Raw genomic sequence first — 16791 nt, 5'->3', positions numbered from 1 at the left:
GTAACAATACAAACCCAGCATCAAATTTATATTTAAAAATTTAAACATTTGCAGTAAACAGGGAATCTATGAAATCACAGCAAAATGTAGAGGCAATTCATCGAGCATAATTACACGCTGGCATTGCCCAAAAATCTTGCCGTTTGTATCACTGCTCTAAGTACAATGTATTTAAAATAGCAGAAGTAGATACATCACCAATGTTTAGTGCTTACTAGACATTCTCAAATATAACAGAGGACAGAAGGGTAACATATCTCAGCTGTATGTTAAATGGCAGTGAATAAAACAGGTAAACTCCAGGGGCTGTCAAATGGTTTCACACTGGTAGCCAAATTCCACTTCACATCAAAGTCAGGGCCCATTAAATAACACATTGTCTTTTGAAATATCTTTGTCTGCAACCTTGTAAAAATGTGTAGGCTATTGATTTAGGCCACCCAATGAACATGAATAACCAATGACAACAGTTGCTTTATCGTATTATGAACAGGCTACACAAACAGGCAGGAGGCCGTCAAACAAGAAAATAAAATGTTAATGGTCAAAACTATTTTCTACAACTAAGTAGAAAATCTCAAATCCAGCTCTCTGATTCAAATGGAACAAATCAAGCAAGGACTTGCCAACTAATGAATTTAGTAAAATGTTGAGGGGAAGATACTAGCTTTCAACAACTCAGAGTGCAACATCAGAACAGAGAAAATGTCAAAAGAAAACAGGAAAGATACTACATTCCTAATAGCTTAAAACAAAGATCCCCCCCCAAAAAAATATACAACTTTGCAATGGTTTTATCCCAGTGTATTAACCTACAAATTAACTTATGAAAAGTATTGCAAGTACACAAGTGCTTGAATAAAAATCACCCCAATAGCCTATGTAATGTAAGGGTACAAAAATCACACATGTGTGAAGTGAGGGGCGCTAATATATTAAAGTGATGTAATGGTGATATAAAACAAACGGTGCCAACACAAACATTAAACGCCATTAACAATAAAGAGACAATATGACGTAATAAGTTACATTATGACATTTTCCCTTCATTGTCAATGGCGTTTACAAAACAAACATAAGAGGACAAGAGATAAGTATACAAACATAATAGCTTTTTAGTTTTACTTGCATTACACCATTCAGTATTTTTTAACAATACAACAGTATTGTATGCATAAAATACTTAACCATAAAGTAACAGGTGAATACACTGGAATAAGGACACTGTAAATTACCATCATATCCCAACTACCTACCACACAGACTCAATGGACAATTTACGTAGATTTGATAGAAAGAGTATTTCAGTTTTTAAATTAGTGTGGTAATGTACTAAAAGAGAACAGTTCCAAAATCCAGCACTCCTGCATTGTTCTTCGGTGCCAGAGGACCATAAGTATTATCATCGTTTCAGTATACGGTCACTGTCGGGCAGAAGCCTTGCACCACCATATTCTCATGTTTTTTTCATAAATGAATTAAGAGATAATAGCCGAATATTTACTATTTTTGAACATTTTGAAAAAAAATAATCTATATTTTTTTGAAAATGTTTGCTTATAAATATCTAACAATTGAAAAGTATTAACAGGATCCATTGGAATACAGGTCACCCCCCTTTCCTGAACAGTCACTTTTTGGACATGGTTTCCACCAGACAGTGACGATTTGAGTAAAATAAAGTGACAGTTGCGTATCAGTCTAATAATCCATCCTCTTTTCCTTAATCTCAAGTGCATAAATAATTTGGTCCGTTCTCCACAACTGAAATTAAACACTAATCATAATCATCAATCATACTACACTTCTATGTGCTAATTAATTTTCCAAAATCAATTGTGCTAAGCTACTCAAGTGTTTAGTAGTTCTAAATTAAGACAATTAAATATTGATTTTAGTTTTGCTTGAGGCATGAATTGAAAGTATCAAAAAGTCAAGCATACCATTTTAAGGACCACAGATTGGATTTTTGGTCAGGAAAGACTGTTGAATACTGAATAATTTTAGGTGCATATAACACAAATAACATTGTGTGTTTGCATAAAAATATCATGGGATACACAAGTCAAACAGCTTCAGCAAATATTTTGTTCTGTGGTCCAATCTTTGGCGGTATGCCCATATTGCTGTGTACCTCATCTTTGTACAAGCAACATAAATTCCTCTTTTGTACTAACCGTAAGTTTTGATAAGTGAAAATGTCAGTGCTGTAGCACTGCCAGCTACTGTAACGTCTTCACAAAAACATGTATGAACAAATTCTGCCCCACAAAGCAAAGGAGCATTAACTGTGTGAATAGTGACTTAGAAAAATTACCTTAAAGTTCATCTCCTGTCCTGCCAGAAGTGTGGTCGGTACAGAAGTGGTTTGTATCAGTTACTGGTACAATTTGTCCAGTTATGAAATCGAAACACTAATCAAAAGAATGGACATTTAAAAATTCACAAAAATAGTTACTGCTATTTGTCTTTGTAGGGTGGAATCAACCAAACAATGTATTCCCTTCATTCGGTTTAAATTCTGGCGGGACTGGAACCCCACAGTAAAATCCTGAGTGTTTATTTAACCACTTAAACCCTATATACTTAGCTGACCGAAGTCCTCCAAGGGTCTATACTAGGCCCCCTCTGTTTTCCCCCTCTGCAATAAATATCTTCGCCAAAAATAGTTGATCTACAAGCTCAATATGGGGTTGACCATGGGTCTGACTTTGAGACTTTCTATTGGAGTTCTAACTGACTGGAGCATGGCATGTTCTGTGTAGATTGTACAGTTGTATGAATAGTGCTGCTTGCTTATCGAGGGTAAGGTCCTTAGAGACCGCTTTCAAACTGTGATCCGGCATTTGCAGACACAGAATAATGTGTTGTGACGCAGTGTGAGCTTGTAGATCTGCTATTTTCTAAGGTATCAAGTGTGTACAAATTACACTTGTAGAAGTTACAAGTGGATAAATTCACACTGAGCATTCTACCTTGTACATGATGCTATACTACGGATACAGTATTGTCGATGGTCGCGCTGCAAACGAGATCTGTGGATTATTGCAATGACACAAATACCTAGCAGCATCTTCGCAGTGCTATTGGAGGGGAGTGGGAGTGACAGTGGGGGGGCAAGGCTGTGCAAAACTTTAATGGTCTGAGTTCTCTCCCACACCTTCGAACCGAGGAGAGACGTGGAAGAGGATTTCTCTCAGTGGTCGTTGTGGAGTTGCAAGGGGGATGAGGAAGAGGACGAGGACGAGGAAGGCTGGGAAGGCTGGGAGGGCTGGGAAGGCTGGGAAGGCTGGGAAGGCTGGGAAGGCTGGGAGGGCTGGGAGGGCTGAGAGGAGGGGTGCAGGTTGTGTGTGCGTGGAGGCCGCGGCGGCCGAGGATGTGGGGAGGAGGAGGAAGAGCCGGCCTCTGGAGTATCCCGGCCTGGACTCCCCTCGGTGACCTCGACGTCCAGCTGGGCCGGACACTCAAAGTGGACACAATGGAACACCTGCGACAAGGAGCAAAGACAGAGTGAGACACCATTTAAATATACACTTAAACTGATATTTATTGTCTCCACCAGCCGAAGGCATGGGGAGAGTATGTTTTGTACTCCGTCCGCCCATCCGTGTGTGTGTCCGTCCGTCTGTGTGTGTACAGCTAATCTCAGACACCGTTAACCTGTACAGAATATCTTGACAGGAAGTAGGAATGTCTATGAGGATTTTTATTAAACTAAAACTTTACAGATTGAAAGAGTATAATTCAAGCTTTCTGTATACAGCTCCATTGTTGGTGAGTTTCCATCCATCCATCTTCAACCGCTTATCCGTAGTCGGGTCGCGGGGGCAACAGCTCCACCAGAGTGCTCCAGACTTCCCTCTCCAGAGCAACATTAGTGACTTCCTCCTGGGGGATTCCGAGTCGATGTATTTCCTCCAACTGCGCCTTGGTCTGCCCCGGGGTCTCCTCCCAGTGGGACGTGCGTCGAGGACCTCCCTAGGGAGGCGCCCGAGAGGCATCCTAACCAGATGCCGAACCACCTCAGCTGACTCCTTTCCAGGCGAAGGAGTTGGTGAATTTGACGTTGTTTAATACAATTAGATAGGACTTTTCTGTTTGGATGAATGGGATGTCCATGGGAAGTTGCACCTAGTTAGCACCTTGCTGGCAAGATGGCCGCAGTTTGAATATTGTCAATTGCCATCAAATGCGTAAGAAGAAATGGCACCCTTTTCACATTGGCCTATTATAGCGCCACCAGGAGGCCACAATAACATGACCTGGCCTGGTGAAGACCTGTGCCCCGAGGGGCACTTTTTCTAGTTTATTTTTTAACCCTATTCAAAATGTAACAAAAATAGCCAATCGACAACTGTGACAAATGTGAGCTTGTCGATCAACTATTTTTAAAGACATGCCCAAATTAGGGACGCCAGGTTGAAATGTGACCAATATTTTGGTCAGGCTCTACATCGATGACTCCCAAACAGCAGTCTCACCTCGTTTGCAGTGTTGTGAGTCCCCACAATACGGATGAAGGAGGCTGGCTGCTTGTCAAACTTGAGGGTCTGCCATGATCTGTGAGGGAGGGCCAGTAAAGAAAAACAGTTGACACAATCAGGGGGCTTTTTCATGCCTTTATCAATAGTGAAGTAAGTCAGACAAGAAACGGGGAGCGAAATGAGAAATGAGAGAAATGAGCCACGCAGCAAAGGCCGGTGGGATTTGGACTCAAACACACAACATGGGTGCCCAGAGCCCAGCGATCCAGGCCTGTTGCGTTTCCTTTTCTGCTAAGCAATAAGCTTTATGTGTTGACTATTTTCATTAGGTGAAATTTACACAAGACAAAATGGATTCCGTGATTCCAAAATGGACTTCCGTGACAGAGGATATGATGGAAGCCGTTGAACATTTTGAGTCTGTCTTGAGACACTAGTCTTGATCTAAACTCGTGTCACCAGGCTTTCCACCTCGGCGGTTCACACAAAATTTCTGTGTGAACCGGTCTGGAGCGGATGATATCTGTGCATCATGTTGTAGTCATTGTTTTGTAGTCATTAGGCAGGAACATCAATCTGGAACTTCCTTTCCCTCAAACCGGAGGCATAACAATGAAAGCGTGACTCGTTCTCTTGTGTTATGAGAAAACTCGGTTGGAGGGAAAGGAAGTTCAAGATTGATGGTTCCTGCCTGATGACTACAAAACAATGACTACATCATGACATAATGATATTATCCGCTCCCAACCGGATCATAAACGCGAAAAGGAATACTGCCCAGGCTAGTCTTATAAAATAAAATACCTCAAAGCAGTTGTCCTCAAAACCACACCTCCAGTCGCTGTCATAAGAACGGGAGGTGCGCTCATGATCACGGCAGCAGAGCCTATTTGTGCACGGCTGCACGCGCACCTGCAGCCCATCAAGTATAATTTATGCTTCGTCCCGCGATGGTATCGCGCACGCAGACCTCTACGCTCACAACAGTGGCATCCGCAACGCGATGTGAGCTTGTACATCAGCTGTTCTCTGCATGCAATACTGTTGCGCAATTAAGTATAAATGTCTCCTAGGGTGCATCTGTTGAAACTAGGGTGCATCTCATGAAACAGTCACCCGTGCGACCAGTCTCAATGTTTGTAAACAAATAATTGGTCTATATCTTGCGCCACCCCTTACCCCTAAACTTATTTGCCGTTTTTTACTATTTTGAAAAACCTTTTAAAATAGTTAAAATAGCTGATCTACAAGCTCACAACGTGTCGATGTAGAAAGATCGTTTAGTTGAGCTATTTTAAATTGTTTTTCAAAATAGTAAAAAATGGCAAATAAGTTTAGGGATAAGGGGTAAGGGGGGCACAAGATAGGGTCCAGGATCTCTGGAATTTTGATAGTCTGTATCGTTCGGCCGTAATCGGCTTCCAAAGTTAGTGAAAAAAATGCCACAAATCATGAACAGAATGTCCAATCCACCCAACATTTAATAACATGCCAGGGTGGTTGAATCAACAGAGCCAAAAGCAATTCCATTTTCATCCATAGGGGGCGCCGCAAATGCGAAAAACTTAAATGTTTGTTGCTAAAACATGATTTTTGGGGGATAAATCCATAGACATATAAACGTAGACGCCTCTTCCGGCTCTGGGGCGTCTGTATATCAACGGAAGGAACATGGAGGCGATATTGGCAATCTTTCCCGAGATTCCTTGCGAAGCATAGCGGAAGCAAAACGGAAGAACGGAAGGGGGGGGGGGGGGGGCGTTCGGTATGCCAATCAGATGCACGACTCCCTCTTCTTGGAAGATGAATAATGAATAGTGATGATTATTATTATGGTAAAGGTACACAGAAATATTGTGCCAGTAGAAAACGTTAACGACACCAAGAAGTGTCAGGATTCGGAGTACTTCAGTCTTACCGACATGCCGCCTTGGTGCGGTCCACCACCTTAGTCCACTGCTGCTGGTTGGTGGAGACTTCGATGTAGTAACTATAGGAGCGCTCGTCACAGTCCCAAAGTAGCAGCCTGCCCGGGTGAAGAAGAGATGAGAGCTATTTGACTGTCATATAGGACAAATCCTTTAATGGCTGAAACTTTATCTTCACATCATTTTCACACCTGAAATTAGAGTGCGTTTACACATTTTCCAATGAGTTTGATATTTGATATTTAATACCAAATATGCCAGACAGTGCCCCCCAGTGCCTCCCCAGACAGTGCCCCCCCAGTATACCCCCAGTGCCTCCCCAGACAGTGCCCCCCAGTGCCTCCCCAGACAGTGCCCCCCCAGACTGTGCCCCCCCAGTGTCCCCCCAATGCCTCCCCAGACAGTGCCCCCCCCCCCCCCCCCCTTAGTAAAAAACTAAGACTAAAAAAGCAAGACTAAGACTAAACCACTAAGACTAAAAGACTAAATCAAAATATGCTGAAAGAATTAACACTGCCTAGCCGTCAGCATCCATATAGTGTTTAGGCGATCTATCTATAAATGCACCATGTCTGTCTGTACGTACGTGTGTACGGCTGTAATGCATGTAACTCGAGAACCGTTCACCCCACAGACTTCAAATTCGACACACGTTCCACACCCCCACAGGGAGTGCAGTGCTCGGTGTCGAGTCCGTTGGACACACGGTTGTCAAGAAACTGCCACAAAAGGCCTCTGCCCGGGCTCTGGACATGGCCCCTGCCCAGGCTCCATATATGAAGCTGGCCTGTTCTGACAACACTCCATATTTGGGCATGTCTGACTCCATATGTCTATATGTACGGATATGTAGATGGGTGGAACAGGTACTCTGACACGGTACAACGGGTATTGCATAGCCGGGTGGGGAATGGATCTCCGTTACTGACTCAGTGCTCTACAGCCGGGCGCCAGTCTAGTAATACAAAATTATAGAGAGCATTTCTAGATACTCATCAAGATGCGTAAATAAATGGGGATTTTTGGGATAATAATGACAAGCTTCCTGTACCTTAGCGAGCCTATAGTGTAGGGTTGTGCCAGTTGGATGACGATGGCCCCGGATCCCAGCTGGTGGCAGGTGTAGCCCGAGTCCCAGTCATAGTTGCGCGTGTCTCCGTTCAGCAGTGCGTTCCTGCTGCGGCTCACCCCTTCAATCACACTGGAACAGGCTGTGATGGTCGCCACATTCTCACCGGGCACTGTGGGAACAAACAGCAAGGCTCATTATTACCATTGCGTGTTCATTTTGTAGACAGTACTATAACAAAAGAATGTTCATCAACTACCTATTTTCTCAGACAAAAACAAAATAAAAACAAAATAAAAACTAAGCTATGATGACTAAAACTAGGGATGCGATTGAAAGTATGCACATCTACTATATATGCACATCTAAGTGTCTCTTAGCAAGATATGTAAGAAGACAAAAGTACAAGAAATACCCCAAAAGAGTAGGGACAACAATTATTATTATAATAAAGTGGTTAAAGCTATGAAGGATTTAAAAAAAGTTGTATTGATGGGTAAAAAATAAAATAAATTAAGATAACAGATAAATGTGACACTCCTGATCTTATTACGCACCTAGAAGGCCATTTTCAAGTGTAAATGGGCGGTTGGTGAACATGCATTCAAAAGCCACAAGGTGGAAGACTTTGTTGACCGTGTTGTGTGTTCCCACGATGCGAACGTACCTAAAGTAAGACAAGAGCAGGATACATGACACTGTGGCAAGTAAACATTGTAAAATTATGATATGGGTGATAAAACTATTCATACTGAAATGTAAAGGATAATTTTACTCCAATTACACTTCCTGGACGAGTCAAACACAAAGGATCGCTTTGCCCACTCAACTGAGAATCTATTGCCAGCAAAGTGAACCTGCTTTGTGTTACCTTTTGCACAACAGAAAAGTGAAGCTTTTAGTATGCTTCAAATTCACACTGTTGTCATGCTTCAAATGACATCACAATAATACAGTATATAATATGAAGAGCAGTTGAGACGAAGAACCATCTAAATCCATAATAATTATCCATAATGTATAAATTATGGATAAGGGGGTCAGGTCAGATTTTCCCCTTTTCGTGGGAGGTGTCAGAATAAATTATAGACTTAGATTAGATTATTTAATTGTAGGGAGAGAAATGAGAAAGAAAAGCTAAATTGAGGTTTACCTGCACACACGAGGTGTGAAGTACAGGTTCTGCCAGGAGCGACACAGGAACTTTGCGTGGTCCACCACTCTCACCCAGTCCAGCTCATCCATGGACACTTCAAGGTAGTAAGAGTAGGACCTGGACATCATTTACACACAGACACAGTCAGGGGTACTCTCACTTTTCTCTTTTTTTAAACATGAAAGGTTAACATATATATATATATATATATATAAACCAGATTTTGACATTTTTACCCGAGCGCAAATTATTATTTGTCTTGTGTTCATTAGCAGGCAATCACCGTGCGAGTTAAAAGTTTTCTTGATAACATTTGTGTAGGTGCATGTTGATCTATCTGATCACCATGTCATGTCTTGAGAAACTAATCATGTCATTGAAATAAAATCACTGGTGCACACAAGACAAGACATTGATTGTCTCTAGTACATTTTTTGTACTGCTACAATTTGGTCAGGTAACAGGTTGTGTACGAGGATACAGTGTATGCACACACAAACAACATAGTATGGAGTTGCATGCCAAGTTGATGTTTGCTTTTACATGATCTCAGATGATGATGTAATTTGCAGGCAATATAGAGTCTAGGGACATTACAGTACTACCAGTGGAAGAGTTATTCTGGAGCGCTGTAACCATGTCTGATCTGAACTGACCACTATTTGATAGGTTCAGTTTCTGCCATATTGCATTTACCTGTCCATGCTTCAAATACATTCAAAGTTGGAACTTGGAACCAATTCACATCTAAAATTAAATATAGTGATTGATGTAATATAGATATTGTTTTTCTTCCTTTGGTTTTAAGAAACTCTTCCTCTCTGATTTTAACAAATCTACCTGCTGCTCTGCTGACAAACGGTACACCCTAAGCAGGGAAAGTAAAGGTTTGATGGAGAAACTAGATTAGAGAATTTGCTCTGCAGGGTCAAATAGGAAAAAACCTTAACATCGGAAACTGAACAGCGATAGAGTAGAATAAACAGTTTCTCACCGGCTATCTCTGTCCCATAGCAGGAGTCTGATGTGGTTGATGATGGAGGACTGGCCCAGTTTGATCTGGATGCCAGCCCGCCCGTCATCCTCTATGGGGTGTCTGGAGAATCCATGGTCCAGATCATAGTTCTGCGTGTCTCCATCCAACAGAGCTGACTTTAGCTCCCCCTTCACCACCTGGGCTCCATACTTCATGGTGGCTATGTTCTCCTCTGGGACTGAAAATAATACATCATGTAAATGCAATCATGTAGAATAGATGGAAATAGCTATATGTCAGCAGCTATACAATATCTACATAGATATTAAATCCAGAAGGTAATATATTTAAATTTATTTATTTATTTAAATATAATTAAACCGTTTTATGGTCATGGTAGCTTCCGCTTCACAAATGACCAGATCTGCTCCTCAGATCTTCAGTAGCCAAAGAACCTGGGTTACCTTCCGTAACATACCGTTTTGTTGTGATGACGTGATAAAAACACTGAACCACGGGTACTTAGCCAATAATAAACTCACTTAGCATGCCGCGGTAGTTGAGGTCCATGTCACGGCTCTCAGAGCGTGCCTTGATGGCGTCCAGCAGGTGGTCGGGGCTCAGCAGACCTGAGGGTCGAACAACGTTCAGCATCTCAGTCAGGCTCATCAAAGGCAGACGCACCGCCGACATCACTTCCTGTGTGTCGGTGCCTTCCCCGTGCTGCCTGCACCAACGGCACAGTGCCTGAAAGATCTCCTTCTCGCTGGACGCAAAAGAGTCCCTCTTCACCATTGTCAGCAGGGCAATCTGTAGACATAAAGATGACAGAGTAAGCTAAATAAAAATCACTTAATGGAGACATTTTAATTCAAACCTTACAGTATATTCTAGAATAAAAATACCAATGATGTCCCAGACAATTCAAAGTGGTGTGTAGCCTGCAGTTTCATGGGGGTTAGAAGAATGCATAGAAACTTTCTTCAGTAGAAAACTTAGAGTTTAGCAGTAGTAGCAACATATCAGTTAAGGGCCCATTCACACCTGTAATTTTATTTGGTGTTCACACTGACTAGACGTTGTCAACCGCACCAAATGTCACGCAGTTGAAACGGTAGCTCAGAATTTCTACCACAATGAGAAAAATGCATTTGATTATTTAATTGTATTATATTATTTATAGCATTGTGTTTTTGAGGGGCGCTAGCTTCTCCTATGCCCAGCTCAAATTGTGATTGGCCAGGATGAGATGATGTACGATGATAAGAGCGTCCCTCACTTCATACGGGTGTGTTTTTGAGGGGCGATAGCGTCTCCCATGTCCAGCTTTTAGTGTAAAATTGAATGGACAATTTTGAGTGTCCGTGTAAACACAAACGTAACACAAACATTGAAGACTACGGTGTGCAAATTGAACTGAACTGATTGAATGAGATGATGTACGATTTAATTGTCCATATTATTGAGTGGTGCAAACCACTCCAATAACCAGCTTTGTCTGTATCTATGTGTCTTTGTATGTGTGTACCTGTACGTGGGGCCACGTACAGGTGAGCATGGTTGCTATGGTTAGTGTGTGACGTCACTGCACCACTCAGTTCACACAGGTGTGATTTTTAATTACTCACCAACACAGTGTTTCCACGATATGCATTATTGTATGTTGGGCCACCACACAATCCTGACCAGCCACCACAGTATGATTTTTAGTAGGCGGCCACGAATAGGCCAAAAAAAAAGGCAAATAACCACTAGAGTGCAAAAGACCGAAAGCTTCTGGCTAGGGGAAACACTGCAACATGTTCTTGTTATCCATGATATTGCGGATTGAGATGTTAACTTCAGGGTTTGAAAGTCTGCCCAGTCTTTCACTTCTTGTGGACCATACAGCAAATGTATTGGCCACTTCGTCGTATGACAGGCCATTGCGCTCAGAAAATAGCAGATCTACAAGCTCACAGTACGTCGAGGACACAACGCACTGTGCTCTTCACACTTGCCCAAACGAAGCACACTTTCCAACAATACACTCCAGGGTTCGTTTTAATCGCAGTAAAACATACTGGTGTGAATGTGCCCTATGTCTTAATGTGACACTGGCACGATTTTGAAATTCCATGGCCCCATGAGTCTGATGCTCTTCCGCTAGACACTGCTTAATTGTGACATCACTAACGAATCTATGGTATCTTCATATACTTTTCTAGTCTATATTAAGGAATCCCATCTCTTACCTTGGACAGCGTGAGGAAACCGTCCGAATTCAGCACCTCTGGGGCGTGTCTATCCATGTAGGCACAGCAGGCAGTACTAAGCGCACTCAGGGAGTAGAGGCTTGCCACGTCGAACACCAAGCACACGTTGTTGGTGTGCAAGACGGTGCGCAGGAACTCTGAGGTAGAGTCCTCCAGCGGCTGCAGACCATAGCGGTGCGCCAGGCCCAGGAAGTCCAAGAGAACCTCCTCACGGGCAGAGCTGAGGCTGGCGCGGCCTGTGTAAAGGTAGTGGAGGAGCATGGAGAAGGCCTCTGTACGTGTCTCCTCCAGACACACCTCAGCCTGGGGCAGAGATTCTTTCATACCACCATACAGCAGAGCCCTGGGGAAGAAATAAGCAGAACCGTGGTTTACAATTTAGGCCTTTAGCAGATGCTCTTAATCCAATTTTTAAGGAAGATTCTGTTACAGTACTGTACCAAGTAAAGTATTGCACTGTATAAATACGTATAAGTACTGCATAAATCTGAGTTGTAATGTAATGAATTATGTAATGTAAACATGCTGTAAATTAAATTGTGAAATGGTGTCTTATAAACCCATGAGGGTTGGGCACATTGTGTGCAGGACACGAAAATAAATAATCAATCAAAATCAAATATTGCATCCCCGGAGGGTGACATGATTGCGTCTAACTAGGATGCAGGCTAGCATTTGCATCACTAAAAATGCTATAAGTTACATGAGTATAGCTTTTGCCTACAACTGTAAGGTTGTCGAGGCTAGTGCAAGTGCTACAGGCTAAGATAGTCTGAAGAGGTGAGTTTTCAGACTACTACGGAAGATTGGAAGTGAGTCTGCAGTTCTGATTGCAATGGGAAGTTCATTCCATAGTTTTGGAGCCAGAAGGGAGAACAGTCTGGGGTGTGTGGAGTGTTCGTTTACATCACATACACTAAAGAAATCATGAAAAGGGAAGCTACTCTAATGCAGAATGCCTTCTGCAGAAGATTGCTGTCTGACATTGCTTTGTGACAAAGAACTAGTAGTTTGAATTTTCTGTGTGTTACATGTACAGTATGGTGACAGCCTTCAAGTGTGCTTTTTGAACATTGCACTGCTTAATAGCACTTGTGTTGCTTGCTGTTCCGCTTTGTCCAAACAGTACTTAAGTGCCATTATGTCTGGTTTTCAGCTTTCAAATTGAAATATTGTTTTCTTTTGTTCACAGGGACTTTACATACTCCTGTTTCCATGCCTCTCCAGTTTCCATGCATTTACTTAAGAGGATTCACAATCATGATGTAAGAATAATACCTGCATTTTACTCAATTTGCAGAAACAGAAAATAAATAATTCAAGTATGTATTGATATACACTCCCAAGACAGCTCTGTGCAACTGTCTTGGGATACAAAAGGTCCATTTTACACACTGTTGAAGGCAAATGGACCTTTATCATGGACATGCAACTCCGAGATTGTGCAAATGGAGGATTTGTATAACTGGAAAGTAATGGAAATGAGGAAATACTAGCCATAGGTAAATACAACCATGTGAAAAGGACATACATTGTGTGCTGGCCATTTCCATTCTATTATTGAGAATTTGAGCGGTGCACATCAAAGACTTTCGTCTAATATGGAGTGTTGCGTGCTTTCTGCTTTACAGACATTTCTCTCAGTATACCTGAAGTAATGACAGCGAGCAGCTAGGATGACCCGATGCGCCGGGAAGCGCTTCCCCTCCACAATGAAGGTGACGTCGCTGTACTCCTCACCGGGGACCAGGGCACCCAGCTGCTCCGACAGCAGGTGGATGTGGTCGATCTCAGACACGGAGGCCAGGGGACGCAAGGGATGACTGTTACTCATGATCACAGGTCACAAGGCGGGGACGCCACCACAGTCACATCTGACATGGGACAAAAGTCAAACATTAAAGGTTAAATCAATGTGTCAAGTGGTTCTCCAAATGGGGCCCTTAGATTAGTTAATAGTTAGATAGATATTCATTCCGAGGGGAAACAATTCATCATTGCAGCACTGAAGTAAGCCTGAAACAAACAAAGTACAGATAAGTAGAAACACTAGTAACACAAAGGGTAACAAAATAATATACGTAAATGCAGTAAAGATTACTTAACATTGAACCTGGCTTTCTAAACGTGGGCTGATAAGGTGTATTAGTGTATGGGCCACCAATGGAGGTGTTAATGTACAGAGAATCAACAGTATTTTACCAGTACATATTGAATCAACAATACTACAGTGTTAGAACGAGGCCAATATATGTGCCCACATATTTTGAGGGCCTCCTATATACAGGTTTAATGCTTGTTTTTAATTCAATGTTTGTTTTAAAAACGCCATCGACAATGAGGGGAAAATTTACTCTTGTCCTAACAAACATTAAATGCACCCCTCACTTCACACAGGTGTGATTTTTGTGTATACATTTGAAAGAAGTTTCAAAGTAGCAGAAATAGCTCATCTACAAGTATTGTAGTGAGCTTATATGTAGTGGTCTTATAAAGTATATGGCCTGTTTTGGCAATAGTACATTCACATTGTTCATTGATTATTGGTACTGGTCATTGTTAGTCCTTTCTTTGTATGTTTTACGTTATTTGTCATATCTGCCCTGTGCAATTTCAGTTTTTAACACCTATAAGTGCAAACAGAAATGCATTATTTTTAAAGATCCCAAGTTTCAATGGCAAAAACAAATTATTTGTATGACAATTAATCGTCAACTAAACTGCCATTCGTGACCCCTATAGCTACGAACTGGTAGAACAGCCATTGAAGCACAACACACATTGAAGCTGAGCTTCCTCATGCTGAACAGCTAGCACTAACCCTTTTTGTAGAAGGCCTCAAAGTTGAGTCAAGATTAGCGTGTTCACATGAACACCACCACCTAGTCCTGAATGGCTGTCTGATATTCCATACATTGCACCGTGTACTCCATATACACTGCCAAGTGCCATAGTACACATTGTTGGAGGAGGGATTAATCTTGGTGGCATTCTAATGTCTAGTCTAGTCACTCTAGTGCAGCACCATGTGTACTCACCTAAAACTAAATTGATGCGACTTGGAGTCCGTTTTGGACTGATCATTTGGTATTTAAGTTTCCACAGACCACCTTCACACTAGTATGTTATGGCATGACAATCACAGCAGCACTCTCGACACTTGTAAACTAACTTCCAATGAACACATGCTTGTACCCATGGCACAGTTAATGCCGTGGGGTAATTGTAATCACGCATGTCAATTTGTGTGCATAAAACGTGCATACTATGTGCTCATACACTTTGCGTGTTCTACTGCAGCTTTACAGAATAAATGCAATGTTATGAATGGATTATCAGCTACTCTAGGGCTACTGAACAGCCAGATAGATTCTCGATGGGATTCCAGCTAGGAAACGAGGAACAGTTTAACTTTATACAAACCACAGAGACAATAAGGCCATGTGTGTTAATATTGGTCTAGACAGAGATTACTGAAGCAAGCTAAACGTTAAATACCACCTGCTGGTCACACTGGCCGGCTAATGTTAGCCACAAGGCTAACAACTGTTAGCTATAGGTTAACATGCAGAACAAGCACGGGCAGTAGGTTAAATGGACTAACCTATATACAGTAGATTACATAAATAAAACGGGGTCGTATCTTTCACTCAGAGCACATTTAAAACCATCAACCAGGCCAGAACACGAACGTAACGATGACAGAGAATGAAAAGAATGCAGTGCATTTTTAAACCAGGATATAAGGGGATGTTTACAACCACACACACACACCGTCACAAACACTAACCCGACAACAACACCGGGTATCCTTCCTTTATTCCCCTTGTTGTATTCTATACCAAACGACGTTCGCTTGACGTTCTCCCGTGTTAGTCGTGTATGATGTTATATGTAGGCCAAAAACTCACAGAAAAGTGGTCAAATTCAGTCGTAGTTAAGGTTAAAGCTGAAGCACCAGCAAGCTGATAATTCCAGCATCACACCAGCGGATACGGAAGTGGGTAGCTAGCTAGATTAATTTAATGACGAAATAAAAGTCTCGTAGAAACTTTTATTTTGGCAGTAAAAAAACAAAACAAATTGGGTCCATTTGGTTCCATTTTGCAGCGAATGTTTGCCCATAATGGTGAACGTTAGCCTATTATAAAATGCCCAGAATGTGGACGATAGGGTTAGGGATTTAGCAGTGCAAGTAAGAATACTATAGTAGAGTAGTCTTACGTCTATTACTAAGTTACTAGACAGACAGATCAGCTACAGCTGAGCTACATTACGAGTCGAGTAGCTAAAGGAAGGAGTATTAAGAGACAACATTCAGCCACTAGATGTCGCACTTTGACAACACCTCTGTTACAGCTTGTTATTTCCCCAACACTTCTGTAATCATGTTATTATCAGCAATATTACAATATTCAACAAGAATCATAAATAGTACCAAAATATTTTTATTTATAGAACGCAGGGAGAAGACAGCAGGTTAGCAAAAACATTAAACGTTTTACAAAAACTAATGTATGAATTCCAATCTGGCTTCAGAACATCCCATTCCAATATATATATATATATATATATATATATATATATATATATATATTAATCTAATATATTAGACGCCTAAGGGCGAGAAGCAACCTTGCCCTTTGCACGCATCCGCCTCGTTGATGGCAGACTGCTGTCATGGGGGGGGGGTCAGTTCAACATGGAATTAATTCTGTACTGGCCATATAAGGAGCATGTCTTGAGTGTACAGGGTTTGATGAGGTCAGATCAACATATGGAATGTCAGAACAGGTCAGCTCCATATATCGAGATCCAAGGATGGCAGTGGGGGTAGTGTATTGAGTGTACACGTTTTGATGAGGGCCCAGGTAGGGCCGGGCCTTAATTTTCGGGCCTGTTGAGAACTCTTGTTTTCGCCGG

At 41.9% G+C, this 16791-nt stretch overlaps 1 protein-coding gene across 3 annotated transcripts; it reads right to left on the bottom strand.

Moving 5' to 3' along the window:
• Positions 1–12: 12 nt before the first annotated feature.
• Positions 13–15881, bottom strand: btbd9 (BTB (POZ) domain containing 9). 3 transcript variants are annotated; one of them, XM_079526227.1, is made up of 11 exons: positions 15780–15881; positions 13518–13742; positions 11848–12211; positions 10156–10423; positions 9632–9851; positions 8635–8754; positions 8039–8148; positions 7464–7653; positions 6403–6510; positions 4482–4560; positions 13–3487 (listed from the first exon to the last, which is right to left on the bottom strand). In XM_079526227.1, exons 2-11 carry the CDS (start codon positions 13700–13702, stop codon positions 3197–3199), a joined length of 1935 nt encoding a protein of 644 aa, XP_079382353.1. In that variant the 5' UTR covers positions 13703–13742; positions 15780–15881; the 3' UTR covers positions 13–3196. The 3 variants fall into 3 exon arrangements, with proteins under 3 accessions (XP_079382353.1, XP_079382352.1, XP_079382354.1); XM_079526226.1 differs by having other exon boundaries at positions 15659–15799; XM_079526228.1 differs by lacking the exon at positions 15780–15881 and adding an exon at positions 15643–15661.
• Positions 15882–16791: the final 910 nt, after the last annotated feature.

The sequence above is a fragment of the Electrona antarctica genome (assembly GCF_951216825.1).
Source record: "Electrona antarctica genome assembly, chromosome: 17".
Classification (NCBI taxonomy): Eukaryota; Metazoa; Chordata; class Actinopteri; order Myctophiformes; family Myctophidae; genus Electrona; species Electrona antarctica.
This window is presented reverse-complemented; position numbering and strand designations above follow the sequence as displayed.